This window comes from Onychomys torridus, chromosome 4, assembly GCF_903995425.1.
Source record: "Onychomys torridus chromosome 4, mOncTor1.1, whole genome shotgun sequence".
In the NCBI taxonomy this organism is placed as follows: domain Eukaryota; kingdom Metazoa; phylum Chordata; class Mammalia; order Rodentia; family Cricetidae; genus Onychomys; species Onychomys torridus.
Window position 1 is genome coordinate 37,681,865 of NC_050446.1, and position 23,733 is coordinate 37,705,597.

General features: G+C 43.1%; 1 protein-coding gene across 10 annotated transcripts in view; it reads right to left on the bottom strand.

The window, feature by feature from the left end:
- Nucleotides 1-9,101: 9,101 nt before the first annotated feature.
- Rbms1 (RNA binding motif single stranded interacting protein 1) overlaps nt 9,102-23,733 on the bottom strand; it is a 218,210-nt gene continuing 203,578 nt past the window's right edge. For 5 of the 10 annotated variants that reach the window (XM_036184973.1, XM_036184972.1, XM_036184976.1 and 2 more), the window contains exons 7-15: nt 20,881-20,996; nt 20,022-20,071; nt 19,805-19,898; nt 17,510-17,557; nt 16,582-16,632; nt 14,140-14,250; nt 13,032-13,112; nt 11,400-11,484; nt 10,402-10,669 (exon numbers count right to left, since the gene is read on the bottom strand). In XM_036184973.1, coding sequence (XP_036040866.1) covers nt 11,407-11,484; nt 13,032-13,112; nt 14,140-14,250; nt 16,582-16,632; nt 17,510-17,557; nt 19,805-19,898; nt 20,022-20,071; nt 20,881-20,996 — 629 coding nt within the window. In that variant the 3' untranslated portion in view covers nt 10,402-10,669; nt 11,400-11,406. Of the gene's footprint in view, nt 10,670-11,399; nt 11,485-13,031; nt 13,113-14,139; nt 14,251-16,581; nt 16,633-17,509; nt 17,558-19,804; nt 19,899-20,021; nt 20,072-20,880; nt 20,997-23,733 lie in introns of all 10 variants that reach the window. The other 5 variants (XM_036184979.1, XM_036184981.1, XM_036184977.1 and 2 more) reach the window with 4 other exon arrangements.

Consider the following 23,733-nt stretch of genomic DNA (forward strand, 5'->3'; position numbering starts at 1 on the left):
AACTGGAGAGAACCACACACCTATCAAGAATAAACTGGTGTCCAATGGAATACTATGTAGCAACAAAAATAAATTGAAGATATACAATATACTTAGCAAAAGCTGCTTGTGGCAAGGGTATGGCATTTATAAATAAAAAAAATATATTTTAATAGTAATAAAGAAAGAAGTGGTGACATAAATGGCAGGGTGGTCACTGAGCTGAGGAGAGACTGGGGTAGATGCTGACTCCACTAGGGGGAGCTGCAGCAGGAGGTGGGAACACGGAGACCAGTGGGTTTTCAGTCCTGACCAGAGTGGCACAGAAAGCCAAGTGAGATGCCAACCAGATCAAATGGATTCCATTGGAGAAAAGTCACTATTTCCCAGGGATGCTGACTAACACTCCAGGGGCTGACCTCTGAACACCACACACACAGCTGCACAGACACACAAGCATACTGCTTACACACACACACACACACACACACACACACACACACACATTGCATACATACATACATACAAACATACCGTATACACACATAATAAAAACAAAAATAAAGTATTCTCAAGATTGGTTTTATTTCCATTCTTCCTCTCCCCCAGTTTAATGATATACAATTAAAATATAAAAAATGTAATATTCAAAAACAACTACTCATGCTGAATGAAGCGGTTCAATTGGCGAGAATGTCCCCACAGGTTGTGAGGCTGGTTCTGGGTGGGAGGTATTGGAGAAGACCTGGGAGGCCCGGGTCTTTCTGGAGATCAATGCAGGACTTGGCTTTACAGGAAACTGCACCTCCCTGCTGGTGTCTTAAAAACATGGCCCTTCCTTCCTTAATGGAATGACAGCAAGGTGGTGACTATGGGTTTATTTGCAAGGTCACAGCTCTGGAAACAACGGGAATCAACAGCTCATGGCATCTTCTTTTCCTCCTGTACTTTTTCCTGACATTTCCCAGCCTGGCAAGCACTTTGGAGCCTTCCATCAGTTGGTATCTCCTTCATTCTGTTCTCTCTCTCTCCTTTGTGCTCCTGTTCTTTCTCTAACTCTTCCTCTCTGGGTTTCCTAACTATCACCTTTCCTGCTCACCAGCTGTCGCAACCTTTACCATGTTTCACATGACAGAGATAAGCAGACTTCAGGGAACTAGCTTACGCCAGAGGGCACTCATGTGACATCGTCGGGTAGAGCCCCTCCCAGCTGCCTGCTCTGGGTACACAGTTGCTTCCTTGCCAGCTTGGCCCCATAGAGGGAGGAGCTGGAGCCTGAGGGATCCAGGCTGAAACTTGCAACTTGGGAAGTAACAGAAATGGGAGACTCGTTAGATGGGAGATTTGGTCAAATGGACACGCTTATCAAGGACACCAGGTTTCTGGTGTTCAGAAAAAAAAATAAATAGAAAAAATGAAGAGGGGTTAGTGAATCCCGTGGTGTTGGTTTGAAACCCGATGTAGAGAGGTAGAAATTCATGTTTTCTAACGTGTTCAGTAAGACAGGTATGCAACTATGTACATGTACCCGCTCTGCACTGCTCAGTGTCAAGGATTAGTGACATGTTGGGAACAAACGCTCCAGGCCCTGATCTTAGCATCTAAAAGCCAACCTCTCCTGAAAAGAAGTTGAGAGAAATGGATAATGCTAGCTAGCTGTGGCAAGGAACAACCAGGACAGACCAGAAAGGAAGACAGTGTTTACACCATGACTGGGCATATCTCAAAAACACAGCAGCTTGTTGCACTGGCCAAACTGGGATAATTTGGCTATTACAAATGTAACTGCTTACAGTCCATTGAATAAAATACGAAAACCTGAATCCCCATTCATACAGACGAGAAAGTGAGTAACAGGAGAAGAACATTTCCCAAGTACTTCCCACAAGATACTTCTGAACTGCCAAATAGCAAAGAGTAACTTTATAGTATAATGTCTGGCAGATGTCACTGTGGCTAAGTGAGAAACAGGACATCATTGGAAACAAAGCAAGTTGACATCATGTTTCCTTGATGGGACCCAGCTTTACTTGCTGGCAATCCTGCCAGTGGTGGCTGACCCAGAAATGTCATACACCAATTGGAGGATATGTCCCCAAGTGTCTGGTCCATAATCCTCAATTGTGTTCAAGTCATAAAAGTCAAGGACAGACAGATGAGCTACTTAAGACTGAGAGAAAATAAAAACTGGACAATTGAGTGCATTGTGTGATTTCCAGCTGGATCTTTTTGCAATAAAGAATGAAACCAGAATCATTGGTGAAACTTGACTGTGGTCTGAGGGTTTATCAGTGGTCACATTACATTTCCTTATTTTCATAGTTGAATTGTGATCATACAGAATGTCCTTTGTATGGAGTCATAGGCCAGTAATTTGCTTTCAAAGAAATCAGAGAAGTTCTTTGTACTGTATTTGGGACTTTGATGTTTTAAACATTTTTAAATATTTACTACATCAAATGCCATCCCAATGGAAAGATACACTATGGCAACAGAAACCTCTCTTTAATTTAGGAGAAGGAATGAGAACTAATGTTAACAGTTTTTGACAATAGGCCACTCAGAGCCCCCTATTCTCAGTTATCAGCTCTCAAGGTCTGTTGGCTGGTAAAGCAGAGATACACTACCACTTGTGAGAACCCTAGGAAGGATGCAGGGTGAGGTAACAGAAGGTGCCATTCACTTGTTCTCCAGTACACTGGTTATAGGAAGGGCCACTTACCCAAATGTGCAGTCTAGTGACAGCCTTGAGCTGCTGCTTCAGGTGAAGAGGAAAGACCAAGACAGCATCCCCAGAGTAGCATGAAATGCTTTGTAAGCTACTAGAAGTATAGTGAGCCCATGTGCACTTCCACTGTGTGTGTGTATGTGTGTTTAAAGAGTGAAATGGAGAAGTGAATGAAGGTTCTGAACATCTGTGCTGTTGATGAAGATTTTGTCCTTCAAAGTGAGTGAAATGGGTTCTAAGAGGGATGAAGTACATGGCCTAAGAGCCTTTGGCTACAACTTATAATTCAGCAAACACTACTATGAATCTACAGCCTCCTAGAATTCACTTGCAGTGAATAGTTCTTCGCCATGCCCCTTAAGAAAGAGCCTATTCAATAAGTAGGCATTCGAGCACTATTACAAGTACTTGCTCATCCGCTGTCTTGCAATTGGGGGGCAAATGATTGCCAGTTAAAAATCAGAATGCTGGGTGGAAAGTATCCCATATTCTGTTTGATTAAATACAAACCTGGAAGACAATATACTGCCTTCTTGTTAGATTGGTATCTGCAGAGCTGGAGTGGCAAAGAAATGCCAACTCTCTGGACGTTTGCTCCAAGCCTCATTTTGGCAAGAGGAGAGCTACCGAACTATTTGCATGGCCCTCTCACAGGTCTAGGAAGCAGTGAGCGCCCTGGGGTAATTCTGATGAGTGACAATGGGCTGGTGTACAAGAGCCTAGTCCCTCAGAGCTCCCACACTTACCTAGCTCTTGCTTTTTATAAGTCTTGTGACATTGCCACTTCAAGACAACACACTTACTTCTCCTCAACTGTTCCTTCAGGTCTAGGACCAGGTCATGTTGTCTTGCCTTCCAATGTGTTGTACAGTATCTTAACTTTATTTTTTTATTTTTATGTGTCTGTTCTGGTGCCTGCAGAGGCTGAAAGAGGGCGTCAAATCTCCTAGTTGTTGGGAGCCACCTGACTGTGGGAGCCCGTTTTCAGGTTCCTTGTGGCTTTACCCTGCAGGTCCACATAGAGAGGAAGATTAGGACCAAGGGCCTGAGTGCAGGTGTCTGAAATGGTCTGCACTTGGCTGTGCTGGGGGGAGGTCTTTTGTTCCACCCCTTGGCGTCTTTATAAATACCCTGAGGCAGAGGCAGTCAGGGCTCCTCGGAATAGGTTCCAGGCCCTCTCAAGGCTATCCTTTGTTTTCTGTTTATCTCCACAATCTAAATCCTTCTATTTAATATTTCCTGCGGCTCACACTTAAGAAAACTCTAGGGAGCTGTGGGGTTGGTGGGTAAACGTCCTGCACTTGACCTGGGTACTGGGAACCAAAGTTGGATCCTCTGGAAGAGTTGCTACACTCTTAACCACTGAGCCATCTCTCCAGCCCTGGGGCGGTTGCAATATTAGGAGCCCAGTGACTTGCATAGTTTCAAAATGATCTGAAACTATCTTCAGAACTTTTTGTTTATAAAATAATGTATTTTTAAAAAATTCAGAAATATATGAAAAAAGTTCCACAACCCTTTCCATAATGTCCTCACCCACTGCTAAGCACTCCGAAATAATTTCTCCTGAGCTTTCATATTTAAATGTTTCATAGTAGGATCATATAATATCTACAATTCTGTACTTAACACTTTGGCATGAGCACGTTGTTTCCTGTCATCACAGTTCTCTTCAAAATGACTTCATAGTACTCCCTTGCATGTTTTTAATCATAATTAACTATTGATATTAAACAAAATAACCAGAGCAACACAGACTTCTATGCACTGCACATTTTAAGACTCTACTATGTCCCTGGGAAGTCAGGAGGGAAGCTGTCATGTGTCTGAAGATTGAGCAGGGCAGGGGAGATAGGTAACGCCCGAGGCCACTCCTTGTGGTCCAGTGAGTGCTGTCAGCTGAGGCACACGTGCAAGGTGAGCTGTTGGTGTTGAGTGTACACCAGCAGTGAGGGGAGGTGGTTACACTGGGAGGAATGTCCAACCCAGAGAAGGACAGTGCTGCTGAGTGACACACGTCAGAATGACTGGACTGACTTTTGGAGTGGAATTCCAGCTTATTCCAGTTGGCAGAACCAACACTGGGCGGTGAAATGGCAACCAGTTTAACTTTGCAAACAGGTTTGAGGGTTATTATCAAGAGACACTCTGTGAGGTGTGGGGAAGCATCAATAAAAGTGTTCAAGTAGGGGAACAGCTTTCGGAGTACCAGAGGGTGTGTGGGGAAATGCCTGTTCTCCTTCATGATCTGTGTCTGTATAAATGATGGAATGCCCTAAATCAAATCTTCACCTTTGAGTTTGTGTGTTTAGGCCACCACCACCACCTGCTTTTAATTCTGAGCAGCTTAGAGAGACTTGCTGGTACTCTTATGCCCAGCTATGTGGTTTGGCCAGGCTGGTGGCTTCCTCTTCTGTCCCTTGGTGTCCTCGAGCCTTAGAAGTTCCCCGGAAGTCACTCTGCAGTCTAAGCAACAAAGCTCACAATGTGTGTTCTTGTCCCCATCTCCAAGACCAGTAAACTTGTTCTTAGACCCTTACAGTGAAGCCCAAATTCAGGCCCTAGCAGTGTGTGCTTTGAGGCATTCAGCACTCACTGGCAGTTGGCCTTGCAATTTGCACTAGCTGTATCTGGTCTTTTTCTGGGCTCCTGCTGAAGGCTGAGTAATAAAATCCTCCCTCTAGAGGCTCCAGCTCAAATGTGATCTTACCCTACAGAGATCAAGCTTGAGTGCCCGAGACACTCTGGAGCCTGACTTGGACTGAAATTCCACTGCTGAGCAGTTGATCCCTCCTGAAGGCTATGCATGCAACACCTCCCAGCTAGGCCAGTGTGACCCCAGCTGATCCCAGATCCTGACCAGCAACACACCCGCAGCCATAGAGCACATGATCACCAGCCTGTACCCAGCCATGGCTGCGGATGCTTATCTTATTGCTTTGCTATTTGAGGGGAAGAAACTGCCTGGCTTTCCTCAAATCCCAGTTCTGAGTCCTCTGCCCTCCTCTAGCTACTGGACATCCTAAGCTTTTTTTGTGGAAAGGGAAGGAGTGATAGGCGGATGATCTTTGTAATAAAGTTACTAGATCTCTCCTCTTTTGGCTATGCTGTTGGGGAGAGGCTACTACCTGTTGGGTGTCAGCATTTAAATAGTCCAACAGGTTAGGGAGCATCATTTTCTCCCATTGATATTGCATGTAATTCAAGATATAGAATTATAGTATTCAAATTCCATTGGACATAGAGTGCCACTACTCATGAAGGGCATGGATGCTGGGGTGACTGGGACTCCAGCAGTCCCCAAGCTACCAAAGGCAGCAATCATGTACCAGAGAGCAATTGCTGTATCTATCCTTTCCCTTCTTCCAATCCACAGATCGAACCGTCCCACTTCTCAGACTAAAAGGTAATGTTGAACCAATGAACCTTTCAGCAAAGTTTGGTTTATCCACAAAGTGTTTACTGAGCCAATATGTCATTAGGTCAAGTTCCATTTACATAGAAGAGCTTTCAGGAACTTCTGTAAATGGCTAGCCCCTGTATCCATGCATTCTGCATGTGTAGAATTAACCAGTCCTTGATGGAAAATATTTTGGGGGAAAAAAACCCTTTGCATTGAACACATATGATCTTCCTGTCATTATGAACATTATATTATAACTGTCAGCATTGTGTTGCATTAGGCATCATACAAGATCTTGTGACGACTCTAACAATATGGGCAGTTGTATGCAAATACTACACACTTGCACCTGTGGAGTCCTAGAATCCGTCCCCTGTGGATATCAAGGGATGACTGTTCAATGTCATCAGGTGGATACCCATGGAACTGGAGACAAACACTAGAACAAAGAAAAGGTTAACGAAGCCCCAGGTGCCAGGCACCTGAGTGTTTCCTCCGACCTCAGCCATTATTCATAGGGAAGGACACATAAGTGTCCGGTTGGTATGCATGGCAGGGTCTACAGCTTACATTCTGAGATGCCCTTTTTGTCTGAGGCCATACTTTTCCTATGCTACGGCATCTTTGTCTTCGAGGCACTGGTCAGCATTAAGGGGACATGCTGCTTCTCCTCAAGGAGCCATCAAGCACTAGGGTTTTCTCAGCAGTGGCGGGTAAGGGATCTCAATGTCTCTTATCTGATTCATACTGCGCTCCAGGTACTGCAGGAATCATTCTGAAATGGAGTGAGGGCCCACTCACTCGATGTGGTGCAGTGAGTCATGTGCTTGCAGCAGAGCCTCATGACTGGCATTTGGTCAGAGATCACACGGGGGGGGGGGGGGGAGAGACAGACAGAGAGAGAGAGAGAGACAGACAGACAGACAGACAGACAGACAGACAGAGAACTCCCACAAGTTGTCCTCTGACCACCTTGTTCGTGCTGGGGCACATGAACAGCCTTCAACCAAATAGACACACAATAAATGATGGAAACAACTCTAAAAATGTAGTGGAACTTCTTATTCCATCCTTAACTGCTACGGTAGAGCCAATGGACAGGCAGTAAGTACTACACAAACTCCATTCAAACATTCACTCCACTTTGGGTAGGAGCCAATTTTCTGTATTATGTGCCTCCAACAAAGCAAGTCAGGGAGGGGAAAGAAAGTTCCCCCACCCCCACCCCACAAATGCTGTATGGGTGCCTCCTGTTGGGAACAGTAAAACGAGGCCACTTTTTAAAGGCTGTGGTTTAATGGGGTGAGATCATTTTGGCATGTTTGTGTTGGCTGCAGATAAGAAAATGTCTATTTTGTTCTAACAATGGGCAGCAGTAAGGAAGGGGACCTGATTTTTCAGTCTTATCTAGGACTGAGGATTTAGTTCATTGCAAGATTGCAAGAGCAGCTGCCTAGGATGTCAGAGGCCCAGGGTTGTTGCCAATACAATAAAACAACCAAAAAAAAAAAAAAAAAAAAAACCCAAAAAAACCAAACAAACCAAAAACCAACCAACCAACCAACCAAACAAAAACCCAAACAGACCAAGAGCAGGATATTTGGGGCTGGACTTATGACAAGGTCAGATGTGACCTCTAAGGTCACAGCACAGATTTAAACAATGGTAACAAGGAGGTGGGAAGGTTTCTCAATCCCTTGCAGGAAGAGGCATTTTCAGGACATAGGGAATCTGACATAATTTTCAATTTACTTCTGAACCAATGTCCTGAGCTGAGGAGTGAGGCAGAAAGGTGAAATGGGATTTTGATGCAGGCTTTATCGACTGAAGAAAACTGACAGGAAGAAGAACGTTTCAGATGTTTTTATTCAAAGGTTCTCAAAAGAAATAAAACAGAAAAAGCTAACAATCTGATCAAATGTACAGTTCAAAAATGTCTTTTGGCGTTTAACAAGTCCTAGGAAAGAAAAGTACAGAGTCATGTGGAGCCGGTAAGTAAGTCACCGCTGGCAAGTATGGAGCACTAGGACCAAAATAAAAAATTAACTCTCTTGATCATATAGATATCTCTATGAAAATCTTTTTTTTTCAATCTGTACAAAAGGTCTTTCTTCATAAATTAATTTTTTTATAATTTAATGGCTGTCTACTATGTGATGTTTAACTGACTTTTTTTTTTTTTTTTAAATATGTACAGAGGTTGTTTCCCAAATCTGACCCAGACGAGTATGGCACTTAGTTCAGACATACCTAGCAGCAGATTTCCCCCCCCCCACTGACTGAGCTATCATCTTCCTGTCTTAACTAATGGAAAAAATATCAAGTAGTGAGAGCCCCAGGCTGACAAACGGACTCGGTGTACGGAGGGTGCTGCATTCAGTCTGGACTTCCACAAAGCAGAATGTTTTAGGGAGCATAGAACCAATAATACCACGACTTCTTTAAAAATAAAAAAAAAAAAAAAGAAACAAGAACAAAAACGAAAACACATTTCTCTTTTGAGTATGTAATTTTCACTAGAATCTACACTTCTCAGAGCAGCAAGGACGTTTGAAACTATGAAATGTCACTGACATCTATCATCAAATACAAGCAATACGATTTAAGAACTAAAAAATACTCAAAAGAAGTAACTGCTTAGCCCTAGCTCCCGAGCTAGGAGGATTTGGTCGGTGGAAACAGGGAGGGCCAGCAACCTGTCCCAGCACAAAAGAAAAAGCCTCTGAGGTAGATAACTGATCATACGTAGCTGACCAGACAAGTACACAGTTTTGGAAGACAACTTAATTTACCATTGCTTTTAAAACGTATGCAATTGCCTTAATAAAAGAGCATTAATAACAATGAATTATCTCATATGTACTAAAGTAGAAATAACTGTATTTATGAATCAGGAATTTCATAGTTTCAAAGTTGGTTTTCTTTACACTTGAACACCTGTAGTGATGACATAAAGTGTGGCACTGCTTGGATTCAAATCTTCCTTCATGCTTTTTTTTTTTTTTTTTTTTTTTTAATTTGTCTCTGTGAGTCCATACATCAGTTAAAATTATAAAACCTAATGCAAAGGTACAAAAAAGGCACATTCTCCTAACCGCAAACTGGTCCGGCAAAAATAAAGAGCAGAGAAAATGGGATGCTGAGACAAGGTGGAGTTACTGGCTACTGGCTCTTCGGTCTTTGGTGAAGTTACCTTGAAAAGTGCCAAAGTCATTTTTAGTTTTTTTCAAATTGACCTAAGAGAGAGCGAGCAAGTGAGCAAGCGAGAGAGACAGAGAGAGAGAGCGAGCTAGTAGCCAATCGTTTTTCTTCTGTTCATATCTCAGCTCAGGTTTAAAGAGAAATCCTTACTTTTAGCTTTTACCATTTAGTTTCAACAGCGACATTTCCCCCCCTCAGTTTGCCAGATCACAGGCATGGTTCTCATTCTAAAGCACTATCGTTAGTATAAAGGACGAAACATTCGGTGACTCCCCTCCCCCCCCCCCCCCCCCAGCCCCAAAGCTACCTACACTAAATCTAGAACATCATTAAGTTTCTTGTTTTTGTTTTTTGTTTTTTTCCTGAAAAAAGGCAAAAAAGACTTTACATTGCATCATACAGCAGATCTCCTAAATTGGTCAAACTAACAGAGGAAACTGTCGGTGTACGGCCTTACAAACGATTTACCCTATTAAAAGTCCCCCAGTCAGAAAATGTGTTTCACACAAAACAATTCTCCCTTCTTGCACTTCACTAACCTTACACGTTATGTGAAAAAATCATTAAAAACACCTACTACGTATTTTAAAAAAGCCAAAATTTCAGCAACTTTTATTGACTACCTTTGAAAAGCCCCTACGCTGCTGTTTACAAGGCGTACTAGACCAGCCCATTTGGTCAAAGCATTCTACATCATTAGTTTGAACTAACTTTACTGAAACAGCTACAGCATCAAAAGAGTTAAGGCAAATTGGAATTCATAGAAAAGGATAAGACACTTCACACTACGTGGAAAGAAAAATGGAAAGCTACGAAAAGACATAGAGGGTGGCAACTCCGGCTTCAAGCGACACTCTCACGGCAAGCACAAACACCATGGAGAAGTCAGACAATGGCAACTTCAGAAAGCCCATTTCATACAGCTGAAAAAAAAGACACATTAAACACAAAATGAACAAAACCGCAAAAATCCGGTCATGCACTTGGATAAGTCTTCGTGGTCTTTGTGCATACCCAGAAAATTGAAGTTTTCTTTCTCTCTCTCTTTTTTTTTTCTTTTTTGCATCATTATATTTGATAAAAATCTTTGATTTTTTTGTGTTTTTTTTTGTTTTGTTTTGTTTTTGTTTTTTACTAAAATAAACCTGTTCAGGGGAACAGCTACTAGATGAATTTAAGGGTTTTATGCACCTTATAGAACTTATAGCAAAAATAGTTTTAGTTGATTTCATTATAAATAACGTTTTCAAGAACCTGTGCAAAACTGTCAATAATTTCCTAAAGCACAATTGATCAGAAAAATCCATGATTGTTCAGCCTTCACACCCTTCTTCATGTAAGAACACCCTTTGGTCCATCTGGAAGAGAAAGAGAGAAGACCGATCAGTCTTTGCTGATTTAAAGAACACGCCGCAGGGCTTGTCATCTTTTGTTTTAAAGAGATAAATGCCTGAACAAGATTGTGCTCATCCATAGTAAGACTGAGGGACATAAGCTGGGGATCTGAGGGTCATGCTCAGTTCCTCGAGTCCGCCTTTCAAAATTGGGACTTGCAGGGTACGTTCTTCTCTCAGGCAGCCAGAGCTGGGTCTCAAATGGGTCTCAATGAAGAGTGATTTGAGATCAACCACACACATCGTTACAAGACACTCCAGAAACTGGATTTTAAAATACACATGGTGAAGTGAAGTTTGAAATTCGTAACTCCAGTGAAAGCTGGTAAGATAGTCTTTTGTTCTGAGGATGCTAACAATCTGAATTCAGAGTCAAGGTGCTGCTGACCTTTTGAGACTTGATTAAGCAACATCTTAAGCTGTATCTCCTTAGTATTTAAGTAATATAAATAGGACGCTTCTATCATATATAGGACAGCTTTGGAAGTCAATGTTCTATGATGATTTATATTTTATGACTTTGGAGTAGAGGAAATATATATTTGATTTCAATATAAAACATTGTTCCTTATCTAGACAGAGTCTGTAAATTCATAAACACATTAAATCTTGAGTTAGTCTAAGCATCATTTGATAAAAGTACCGCAGACTGCTTCACATGAGCCCTACAGTTAGGGGGACATTCCCCTCATACCTCACAGTTACTTATTGGGTTGGAAGGTGTATGGAGAATGGTCATTAGTTGTCTCCACAGCCACCTGCTGCTGGCCACTTGCTTCCTACAACAAAGCAGAATGCATGAGACACATTAGCAATGAAATCCTAACTCTGCTGCTAAGGCCTGAGTCCAAGGACACACACCTTAATACAGATGCTCTTCAAAGTGAATTTCTTCAAGTCACATGGAGCTTTTAAGGCTAATCGCTGCCCTAATACAGCTGAAATATGACAGACCCCAAGAACCTCCTGCTCAAATGTTTAACTTAAATATTGATCAAAGAGATTTCTTGGCTTCGTCTCCTTGAAGCCAGATATAGTTTATAATTCAGTATTTTCAGATTTTAGAGTCTGAGCACAGTGTACAAATGTTGCATGTCATATTCCCCCATCCCCACTCCTGCCCGAAGGCATCAACTGCACCTCACAATCAAACTTCCCAATACTTATATGCTGAAAAGTGTGAACCAACTTGGTCACTGGAAGCAGGGACAGTAACCTCAGTTAGGTGAGGGCTAAGGCAGAAGGGCTGCAAGTTCACAGCCTGCCTGGCTTCCAGAGCGAGGACATGATTTTAGAAGCTCCATGGCAAAGCCTCTGCCTGGCAGGTGACAGGCCCTGCTGGAACCTCCTCTACAGTAAGAGTAAATCAGGAATAAAACAAAAAGCCAGAGGACTTGGGATAGCCAGTCTTGGCTCAGCTCAAATTACGCTGGAAAAACCACAGGTCAGGCTTTGCTGAAGTAGTTACAGAGAAAATGTTTGTTTTTCATTGTTCTGGAGGTTTCATGGTCTGGAGAACTGCACACCAAAACCTGTGGGTTCCGGCAGCTGTGGATCATCTGCCAAAGTTGTACGATCATCCAAATACGACAACCACAGGTCCCCGGAACTTTGGGATCTGCCTAGTGGGTAAGGTAAATAGACTGATAAACTTCCTTGATTCTTGAGGACACTCTGCAGGAAAGTACTGCGCTTCCTGTCCAATCATAATTCAGATGTCAGACTTCTACAGATGTAATATATGCTAAGATAATAACCAAGAGCAGTTGGCTGTAAAATCGGGGAGGGTTGTTCCTCATGCTTGCTGCAATTTAGGAACACCAGTTTTTCTTTTTCCATTGTCTAAATTATGACCCGTTTCATCTGTAATAAGTATTACCACTGATTCAGTCTTTAGAACTAGAATCTCAAACCCCAATTTTATCTTAATGTGCCTGTGAGTAAAAATTTTGGGGTAATAAGACAGAGCCTCAAAGTACTATGAAATGTGCTACAAGATTGCAAAGTTATTTAGGGGGAGTCTGGGGATGCAATGTATCTATCTGGATATAGCTATACTAATTTGCATAGAGTGTATTTTACAGTTGAAAAATACTAAGCGCACACGCTTTCTGGACCATTTCTTTAGTTATATAGCCTAAGCTGGCCTGAACTCATAGACCCTCTTGCCTCAGCCTCTCTGGTTGCTAGGATAACAGGCATGTGCTACTATGCCTTGATAAAATATTTGACTGTTGATAAATTTTTGTTGTTGTTCCTCTGTTTCAATGACTCGGATGTCAAACGACCCACTGCCACAGCGACCACTAGGATGCGCTATACCAACCTCCACGGGAACCGCTGCTGTCTGCATGTGTGTATACTGTGGTAAGTAGGCTCCTTGCATGGCTGACGTGGCAGGCATGTACTGAAAAGGAGAAGGTGATCAGGGTATGCAGCAGCAAGCCATGCAAAATTCAGATTACTGGGTGGCGGGGGCGGGGGCGGGGTCTGAGATGGCTATCAAGTACCTAGATGTCTCAAAGGGAAAAAAAAAAGTATATGGATTCCCCTAAAGCTTAATTACTGCCTATGAATATGCCATTTGGAAGGTCAAACTAAAAATGCCATGTTTCTTTGAATTTACCAACTAAAAAATGTGCCCGTGTAAAGGTCATTAAGGTTTCTCATCTGCAGTAATTCAGAACCATCATACAAATCTCTCCTCAAGAGGCCACATTATTTTCTGGTCACCCTCCGGAGGTGATGCCTCATACTATTGTGTGGGGAGAGACCTGAAGGGACCGTTAACCGGCCCCTGCAGATGTGACCAGGGAACTCTACTTGGTCTATTTTAGCAGTCTCATTTCCCAAAGGCAGGTGGAATTTGTAGCCTATTTCTGGGCTGTGTGATGTCCTGGATTCACTTTCCTGAGAAGCTGTTGCTGGTTTTCAGAATAAGAGGGGGAACACGCCGCCCTTTGCCCTTCGCAGCCACCACAGACACAGGCTGAGCTGGATGCCTTTGTACACTGGGCCTCGTACTAACCCAGCCTTCTAACCCCGCCAGTCCCTTGGAGTGCAGGAAAACAAGCCACTCTGAAAACTGCAACACTACATGAAAGAACAGCAAATGCGGAGACGCTGCCTGTCCTTTGTGACCTGATCATCTTTTCCTCGGTGACCTGCAGCTTGTAACATGGGTTATAAAAGCTACACATGGGCATGTGTGGGCGCTATGTGGGTGAGGGAGACGTATCCAGGTCATCAACTAATCAAGAATTTTCTGAGTCCTACGTGACTCTGTGGAAGGCAATGCCAGATAGGGAGAGGGCCGGACACAATCTTTGTTACCACCCTCCCCCTCAACCTATACTTTCATCAGGGAAGACACGGGTTTCCATAATTCACTTTCCTCTATTTGCAAAAACCCAGGATATTAATTTGCCACCTACTGTTCCGGTGCTGCCTAGTGACAGATGACTCATTTGCTGGGCCAGAGGGCTGATCATAGAAGCAGGCTGTAGTGACATGGTGTGTTCCATTGAGGGAGTTAACACGGCACCCTGGAAAGGGGAGAAAAGAGCGACAGAAGACAGGCTGACGGAGAAGTAAGATTTGGTAGTTCCAAACTGCAAAGGAAGACCCTTTGCTGGGGTAAACATAACCTCTCTCGAACTTATCCCGAACGACTCCCCCAAATCTCCCACATTGCTTTCCTGAAACTTTCATAAAGAGCTGAGAGGAAATGGCGGCACTATTTCATCCCACTGAGATCCTTGTGTTCAGCTTGACCTCACTGTACAGCCAGAGAGGCCAGCAGGAAGGGCTGTAACATGAAACGAACTGAGGACTACTGGCTGCCATGGCTGCCAAATGTTGGGGGGCGGAGGGAGAAATAGCTTTTGTTTTCTATAGCCACCCCCCTCCAAAACAAAAACAAAAACAAAAACAAAACGTGATCAACACAGCAGCTTGTTTAAACATGTTTTACAGAGTCATCTGGTTCAAGATCAAGTAGGCAGGGCCAGGAGTACATTCTGCTTTTCTGGGTATGTTTTGAAACTTCCTGTCCCATGTCTGGGAAGCCAATCTTAGTTACTCCACTCCAGTTCCATGGTCACTTATTTTGCTTGGAAAATTTTTGCCATAAAAAAAAATCAATTAAACATATGTAAGAAAACAGAGGAAAGAAAAAGGAAAATCCACTCCTATGATATCTCTAACAGAACCAGTAGTAGCACCTAACTGAAAGCAAGATTCTGCATCAGAGAACATGAACAATTTCCTACGTTGGGCTCTTGATTTTAACTTAGCTTTCTACTGGAAATGGCAACCGCCTCTGCTGCCATCAACTGTAATGGCTAGATCATGCTCTACTGACTACGGAGCAACCAAAACTGAACTGTGTGGACCTCTGTCTCAATTCCTCGACGTCACCAATGAACTTTTACTGTTCTCCTCATCTTTTCAATCACCTAACTGTCATAGCATGCCAGCATTCTGTTCTACTCCACAAACATGAACACGTATTTGAAATCACTGTAGCTGATTGCCCTGAAACACACCGGTGTTTACCGAGAATCAGACACCAGTCCAGGGCATAAGCAGGTGTTTCATATAGTTTGAATCTGGGTGGAAAATAGTAACACAGGTCTCCTCAAAGAGGTAAATTAAAATGTATGCAGTACTTACGTCGACATTTACCAAAAAGAAAAAGAAGGATACATTTCATTTTTTAGGTACATCATCAAAAAGGACAGAACAACAAAAATGATTCAAAGTCTAGACTATGGGGAAGGGGTTTCCTGACCTTTCTTCCTCATCCACAGGTATCTCTTTTCCAAATAGACCATCAGGTACTGGGACACAGACTGCCGTGGAAATGTGTGGATGGGTGTCATGAATGGGTGTGAGATGTGTGGACTTCTGGACATGTGTGTGTATGTGTGTGTGCATGAGAACAGGTACAAGACACAGTTTTATTTGCATCTGAATGGTTGTGTCAGTATTTCCTGTCCAGCATGTGCTCCTGATAGCTACTATACCTACATGGTCTCACACTGCCTGCTGTGTCCACTGTTGAAGAATTGTGAGAAATCCCTGTCTCATTTTAAGGCCAAGAATTGAGTTCTTTTCCTAATCAAATGATCTGGTTTTTGTATTATAAACGTTGTGATATATCTTGCATAAGAGAATGCCTAATTTGTACTGGTAAGTAGAAACCAAAGGACCAATCTATGGCCCTTTTGTGGCAAGTGTGTGGGTCATCATGGGTATTCTCAGTGTGACGTGTGAGTTTGTTCTACACACTTGTTTTTAACTTTTTGATTCTACGTTTAAAATTCAACAAACTGGATTTTATGTATGTCTGAAAGACATACACTGTAGAAAAACATCAAGTATGTTTTAAAATAACACACTAGGATAAGGAACGCTGAAATTGATGAAGAAATCATATTAGTTATGTACGAGGAATACACTGCTGTCTTCATCCTTATCTTTTCCACAGACAGGCTAAGTGACACCGATGAAAAGCCCTGCCTGGATCTGAATTTCCTGTCTAAACCACAAAGAATGCAAAAGGGAAGAGCCGTTTCTTTCCATGCATTGCAAAATATTTAGTTACTCAACTAATGGAATCCTCCCTAACTGGTGTGAGAAAGGTTGTCTTGTCTCAAATAGGATGTATACTAAGTTCTTATATAAAAATTAATGTCTACCAATAACCCATTTTAAAACAAAGGTAACTTCAAGTTTCATAATAAGCTGGCACGTTGTCATATTCTGTGTTTGAGTTTTTCTGCGCCCCCATCTTTGGTAGAGGGGTTTTAACTCAACAGTCTACACACATAGCTTCCATAGAGGACATAAAGTCATTAACATGAGAAACTTACATGATGCTGTAGGATGTATGGTTGAGGTTGCATCCAAGAAGGACTTTGCACCTAGAAAAGGGAGGATTTTGAAAGAAACATTGATTTCTACTGCAACTATCATCAAATTCTCTACAATTCTTTTTAATCGTGTTAAAAATCTACAGAAGGAAGATAAGGAGAAAATACTATCAATGATTACAAAGGTTAAGGCAGTTAGAGTTCCTGACAAACTGGTCACTCTAAATGAGATGAAACGATCATTCAGAACCAATGTCAGTTTGCCCACTCAGTACGTATTTACTGAATATTAGGGACCAAGGAGCAGAAGGTGGGTAAGGCATGGATGGGCTTCACCCTTGAGAAAGATACTGTCTAAGAGAAGGAAATAAACATGTAAACAGTCCAAATTAGTCAGGTGTTATAATCAAGGTATGAACTATGTTTTTAGGAATACTGATGAATGAGGATTAATCATAGAACATTTCATTAGAAACCCTCCAAGCACGTACTATTTATTAAAAACTACCAAATGCAATCTCTTTGATAGTCAGGAAAACAAGTTTAGAAATTTTGTGTAGTCCTCAACAATTTTTAGTTGATGAGGAAAAAAGAATGTCTGAAATGCAGACCTAGGACATTAAATGGGAGGGAACGAGATCTTGACATCAACTTAAGTTAAAAGGGCATCCACACAGTAACCCTCCAAACTGAGCAATAAGACATGAGGGCAGGGCTTTTTGGCGGGAAGGAAATGAACCTCCCACCACGGGAGAAGAGGAGTGGTCTGCGTCTCGATGCCCATCACTTTTCTATGGATGGTAAGATTCCTTTCATTTTCCAGCTCTTACGAGACCCCTCCTGCATCCTGTCCCCGAGTGTTAACTTCAGAGGTTCTACAGAAAGAGCACGGGGAAGAGTCATGGGGAAAGAATGTAGCGCCATTTACCTTGGTAGCTGAGCCCCGATACTTGTTTTCTCTGGTTTCCTTTGCCACCTAAGGCAGACCAAAGTTAAGTGCTTCTGCCTTGGTAACATTGCAGTTACCTGGACTGCAGCCTTTCCCACTGGGGTACTGGTGCTTTCTTGCAGATGCCACTTTCTCAAATCCAACTGCATAAGCACATGGTGGTTTAGTGGAGAAAGCCAACTCCAACACGGGTGTGGGCCCTCACAGACACATCACGAGAGGCAAGCAGCCCCCTGCAAACCCCGATTTGGGCCAGATGTCCCCCATTTTTATATGCTTCTGTGGTTATAAATGTCTAAACACTTGTAGTATTCTAGGGTGAGGGAGCAATGACATTGAACCCTGTGTTTTTATCTCAGCAGTCAAGCAGCCAGCCAGTTTCTATTCCTCAACATTCCCTGATTATAAAATGGGAATAACAATCTATGAACTTTTTACCATTGGTTCTTTGAACACCTGAAATAAAAAGAACCCCCATCACAAACTAATTGTACATAAACAACATTTTCAAACACCTTAAAGGGGACCTTAGATTACTTGGGGGCACATCCACTCACCTCTGCTTGGCACCAACCACATAAGGATGGGCACCATCTGAGAGGTTGTGCCAATGAGCATCAGGCAAGTGGAATAAATTCCACAGGGGTCTTACAAAAACACAGCATTCCCCAAGGAGGAAATGAGGCCTTGAAATGACAGGCTGTCTGCAGCTAGCCATGTCCAGTTGGTTCCCAACACTGATCTCCTGACTTTTTACTCTATAAAATGACTGAAAGGCTAACTGCTTCAAAGGGGAAAAGCAGTGGTGGAGAGATGGCTTAAGAGCTGAAATTGTCGATAGCAACATGATAATTAACAGTCCTTTGTGTACTTTGGGGTTCAAACTTGTGCTGATTTTTAGCGATACAGACCCGACAGAGCATCATTTTTCAGATCATCAAAGACCACATTTTAATATCAGCTGTAAACACTGCTTATGAAGGGAGATATACTATATCCACTCCCTCTCCCTGAGAAGCAAGGAAAAGACTGGGACCTTAACTCTTCAACATCTGAAGAGACTTAACAAGTGAATGCTATGTCCAGAAGACTGACACATCACAGTTAACAACCAGGGAGGAGAAAGGAAAGGAAGGGCGTGGAGAATGGGGGAGGCGGGGGTCGAACCTACAGGCTAAAGGCGGCAGACACCTCTGGAAGACTGCTTTTGGTATGCAACCTTCTATTTTTCAATGTTATTTTAACAGCTAACTTTGATATTGCCTTATATTGACCATTACTGAAAACGTGCAATTCATACACAGTGCTGCTGCTGCTGCCAGCTCATATTTACTGAGTATTAATGACATACCAGGACAGCGTGGAGCTCTTTACATTTTCATCTAGTGCTCAGAACTCTTTCAAGTTTATAAGGTAGAAGCTATTATTATCCCCATTTTAAAGACGAGGAAACTGAGGCTTATGGCTACCAAACAGCACAGCTGTTAGATTAGATGCTGTAGTCCCCTAACCTCAGACATCAGGACTACAACATCTAATTCTAATTCAAAATCAGGAACACTCCAAGTTGAGTCACAGGAGGTCCCAGCAGTCAACAGTAGAGAACTCCTCACAGGTCAGGAATTGAACTCAGTAACAACGCTGTCTGGCCCAGGCAGCACACCTAATGAGGGGGAGATGGCTACAGGAAGACAAAGGCACACGTGCCTCATGAGCCCTGTTATACCATCAGATCGGTGTTGGAGAAGCAGCTTAATGAAGATTCCTCCCTCAGCTGGGAATGGAGTCAAAGGTAAAGCCTCCTCACAAAATAATGCAACAGGAGCTAATGGCCTCTTGTGCCTTGGTGGGGGAAGGACCTCAACTCTCAATGGCATCAGTTAACGTCACCCACTGGAGACAATCTCTGTGTGCGCAGTTTCAACTGCCTTTTTATCTCTTCTTGCTTGTGAGTAAACAAATGGAGCACACATTTGCACTCCATTTTGTGACTCTCATATGTTTCAATTTCTGGGACACGTGATGGAGGAAGTACATGGGTTTATCCCAATCCAAGGACCATGTGATGATTCCAACCACTTCCCTGGCTTTACATTCTCCTACACAGAAGAGCAAACTGCTACGCCAAATAAAAGGCAGCTTCTTCCAAACTTAGGTATCCAAGCTACATCAAATTTGACTTAGATTTCATTTTGAAACTGTTCAGAATTTGAAGACACATAAAAATGCAGCAGAGATGCATGGTGCCCTGCTGTAGGGTCCTGAGGTACAAACCTGGTAGGCAGACACAGGAGATGCAATATAGGGTGTAAGAGAAGTCTGACTGATCATTCGGTTTGTGGCAATACTGTATGGTGAAGGATAAAATCTAGAACAAACACAAAAGCCTTTATTAAGTAATCCTTTCAATGGAATCATTCATGGAACAATGTCTGACACTCTCCACCTTCACTGTCCCTCAAGCTACGATGCATTTATCCTAATGACATACCCGTTATGTAGAGCAGCTGTGGTCGGGTCATAAGTGAGTGTCATTCCAGCCTACAGGAAGCAGAAGGAAACATGCAAATCCATTTAGAAAGGCACTATTTGAAAATCGTATTTTGTAGAGTCCCTGTAGCATAAGGTGATAATAGTCACATTTGATAAAATTGGAAGTTTCTGTTAGCCAAGCATGATTACAAACTCACACAGCAGCCCATTACCACAGGGAGCTACTGAAAATGAAGTTGAAACCAATCCATCCAGGAAAACAGCCAGACATCACATGCTCAGAGGGCTACATGTGGCTGTCACTGGAGGCCACAGGTTTAAGACATTTTCTCCACACATTCTGGGTTCTTTATGATCTTTTTAAACATTAAAATTTGTTGAAATACAAGAGAAAGTCCAATGTTGCATTAAGAAATTGAAGTTTCTTTTAAAAGAAACCTTCAAGAGATTGTTTGCCTGTTTGTTTACTTCTAAGAGAGAAAGAGAGAGAGAGAGAGAGGGAGAGGGAGAGGGAGAAGGAGAAAGAGAGGAACAGTATGGAGGGAAAAACATCAGAATATATTGTATGGCACAACATTTTAATAAGAAAAAAAAATCCAGAATATAAAAGCAAATTCTCAGTGACAAATATACTATTTATTTTAGCGTTAAGGACAGATTCCTGAATATGATTAATGTAAACCCACTGAAAAAGCGGAGCCCTCCACCCTCAAAGACCTTCACTGTCACCCTTTTACTACAGCGCAGTGTGGCTGTTCCCACGTCTACCTGTCCTCCTGGGGAGTGCACACTCAGGCACTCCGTAAGTGTCACGTAAGAGGACACACCCCCAGCTAAAGTTCCGGGAAAGGACTTACAAGTCTCACCTCTCCTTCTCTGTGCCACGGCCGCCCATTAGGGATGTACTTGTTTGGGTTCTGCCTCTTCTTCTGCCCTCCGTCGGCAAACTTGCACAGTAACGGCTCTGTGGGAGCTGTGGACACAGGAAGACCACGTGAGCACCGCACAACTGTAGCTGTGACTGACAATATGGGAGAGGGGTTCTTCCCAGGAGCACTGTTAGTGCCAAGGAGGAATGCTTGGAAGGCAGGAGCTCAGGCCCGGGGACTCCATGGATGAAGAGCAGTGCTGGCTGATGTCTCTAAACTGGAGAGCCTTGGAGAAGCAACCTCTAAACACTGCAGCACCGTGACTCTCTCCACCCTGGACCCTCTACAGTTCCACCACTGCACAGTGAGCAGAGAGTCCCCAAGAGGGACCCGGAACACTCCTCTAGCTTCCCAGACCACGGTCTGCTCCTGGCAGAGCATAAGTCATGTCTATCACACACCATGCTTCTGTTTACAGCTTTTATAGCTGTCTGTGAGAGCGGCGTCTGTCTGTCTTTTCTCCCTGTCTGTTTAGTTATTACCATGTCCCCAGTGCCGACAGTATGGTCACTCTGTAGGCATGTATTACCTGCTGGTTACATCAATGGGTAAATACTGCCGGGGCCCAATTGTACTAAAGAGAGCTGTGGGGCTGCGGAGACAGTTGAGTAGCTAATACACTCGCTGCTCCTGCAGAGAATCCAAGTTTGCTTCCCAGCAGCACCTATCAGGTGGCTTAAAATCACCTGTATTTAACTCTAACTACAGGGGAGCAAATGCCCTTTTCTGGCCCGTGAGGACACACATGCATGTGAGCACATGTATGTGCATATACACATGAATGAAAAATTTAAGTTACTAACACCTGCCCTTATTTAAAGGTTCTTTTGTGTCTCATACCCTCCCATTTAGTTGTCTTACCATTCCTTCACCATGATCCACAGGAACCCAAGAAATGAACGTTCAAGGAAAAAAAAAAATGACAGACTCTGAAAATGAGATGCAGGTGGCACAAGAGGCCATCCATGGCTTTCCCTTCACTTGGCTTTTCTGTGACAGACACACCAGCATGTTCCTGGAGTCCTGTGTTTTCCTGTGTGCCTCCAGTTACTGCAATAAAGGCCCTCACACCGGCCTGCCTGGCTCCCACACTTAGCCCTATAGATCTTGTCTCCTGGAGAACCATGATCATTCCTTTCAAGTTCTTTTTCAAAATTAAATAACCACGAAGAGAAAAAACATTACTTGTGGAGAATTTACTCCTTTCTCCTTTGCCTCTTATTATCCTAATTCATCTCTGATTTCATATCACTATTTCCCACCCACTAATGACAGGGTAGAGGCAAGAGCGTCTTACCACCTACAACACAACAATAACACAACACCAGCTGTCATCCCTCCCTAGTGTCTGGCACTCCCAGTGTGTCCCTTGGCTGCTCCAGAAGTAAGTAAAGCACTTCTAAGAGGGCGCACAATGGTGTGGGAGTAGCTCATCTTCCTCTGGTTCAAGTTTAGTTTGCAGTGTTACAAGGTAGGGCCTGGCAGGAAGCTCTTAGGTCACTGGGGCCACACCCTCATTGGCAGCGAAGCTGGTTCTCATGAATTCTCAAGCTTTCCCAAGAGTGAGCCCCACCCCCAAAGAGATCACTGGCTTTGCCTTGGAATACCTTTTCCTGACTGCCACGCGATCCTCACTGGAGTTGAGCTGAGGATGACACCAGGCCCTTCAACTTCCTGAACTATGATCTAAATAACCCCCTTGTTTATAAAGCCACTTCGCGTCAGGCATTTTGTTATGGTAATGAAAATGGACTGATATAGGATAGGAAGAGCTCATAATAAAACTTTTAGGTGTCTGATGAAAATATCATGCACCTTCTTATTTACCTTCTGACTCTAACGCTTCCACCCCAGGCTTTCATGAATAAGGAATCCTGTTCAATGCCAACTGAGCATGATGGAAGATGGTTGGGTAGAGGTCAAGATTCCCCAATGTAACTGAACTACACTACTTCTCCAACTGATACAAGGTCATGATTTTTTGGAAATTCTACCTAATAATCACAGAAGGTAAACATTTTGATACAATGGATCAGGACAACTTTGTAATAATAATAATCACCAATGGTCCTTTTAACTCCACAACTGGACTATCATGGGGCAGATGGGAACCAGAGTTGAGATTATGGCATCCCAACAAAAGAGGCAGATAAAAGACACACCCTCCTGAGAAGGGACTTACCACATCTGACATTCCCTTAAGTTACTCACCTTTGTAGGCAATTAAAAACTGGCTACTTAAATTCCGATACCAAAACCACCCCCTCCCAGGTCCTTATGTGAGTAAGCTTGTGGGCATGGCTGGAAGGGGCTGTGGTTGTGGAAGATGACCCACCAAAGGACAAAACACGAGCTCAGCTGAGAGGACAAATCCACTCTGCTCAGCCCAGTGCCGTTCCAGGTAGTAAGACTTAGTTTTAGACGTTCCCACAAGGTGAGCCTGAGAGAACCCGAGGGGCCTGACCTCTGCCCATGCTCACAGTGAGGATACACCACCAGCAGAGGCTTTAGAAAAACTAACTCTGGGTTTACTTGGCTTGTCAGAAATGTAAACTATTTTCTTTTATTAGCATAACATTCTCCCACAGAAAAGAAGGCAGCCAGGCGGGACTCACTCTAAAGTGCATCTCCAGTTATATAGCTAAGCAGCAAGACCCTTACCATACGCTCAGTGGCCAGTGCACTATCTGGGGATAATGTGCTTCCCATGCGTGTTTATTCACCTAGATTCTGCCCAGTCAGAACGAAATCCTAGGCGATAGTAACCGTATGGTGTGGTGG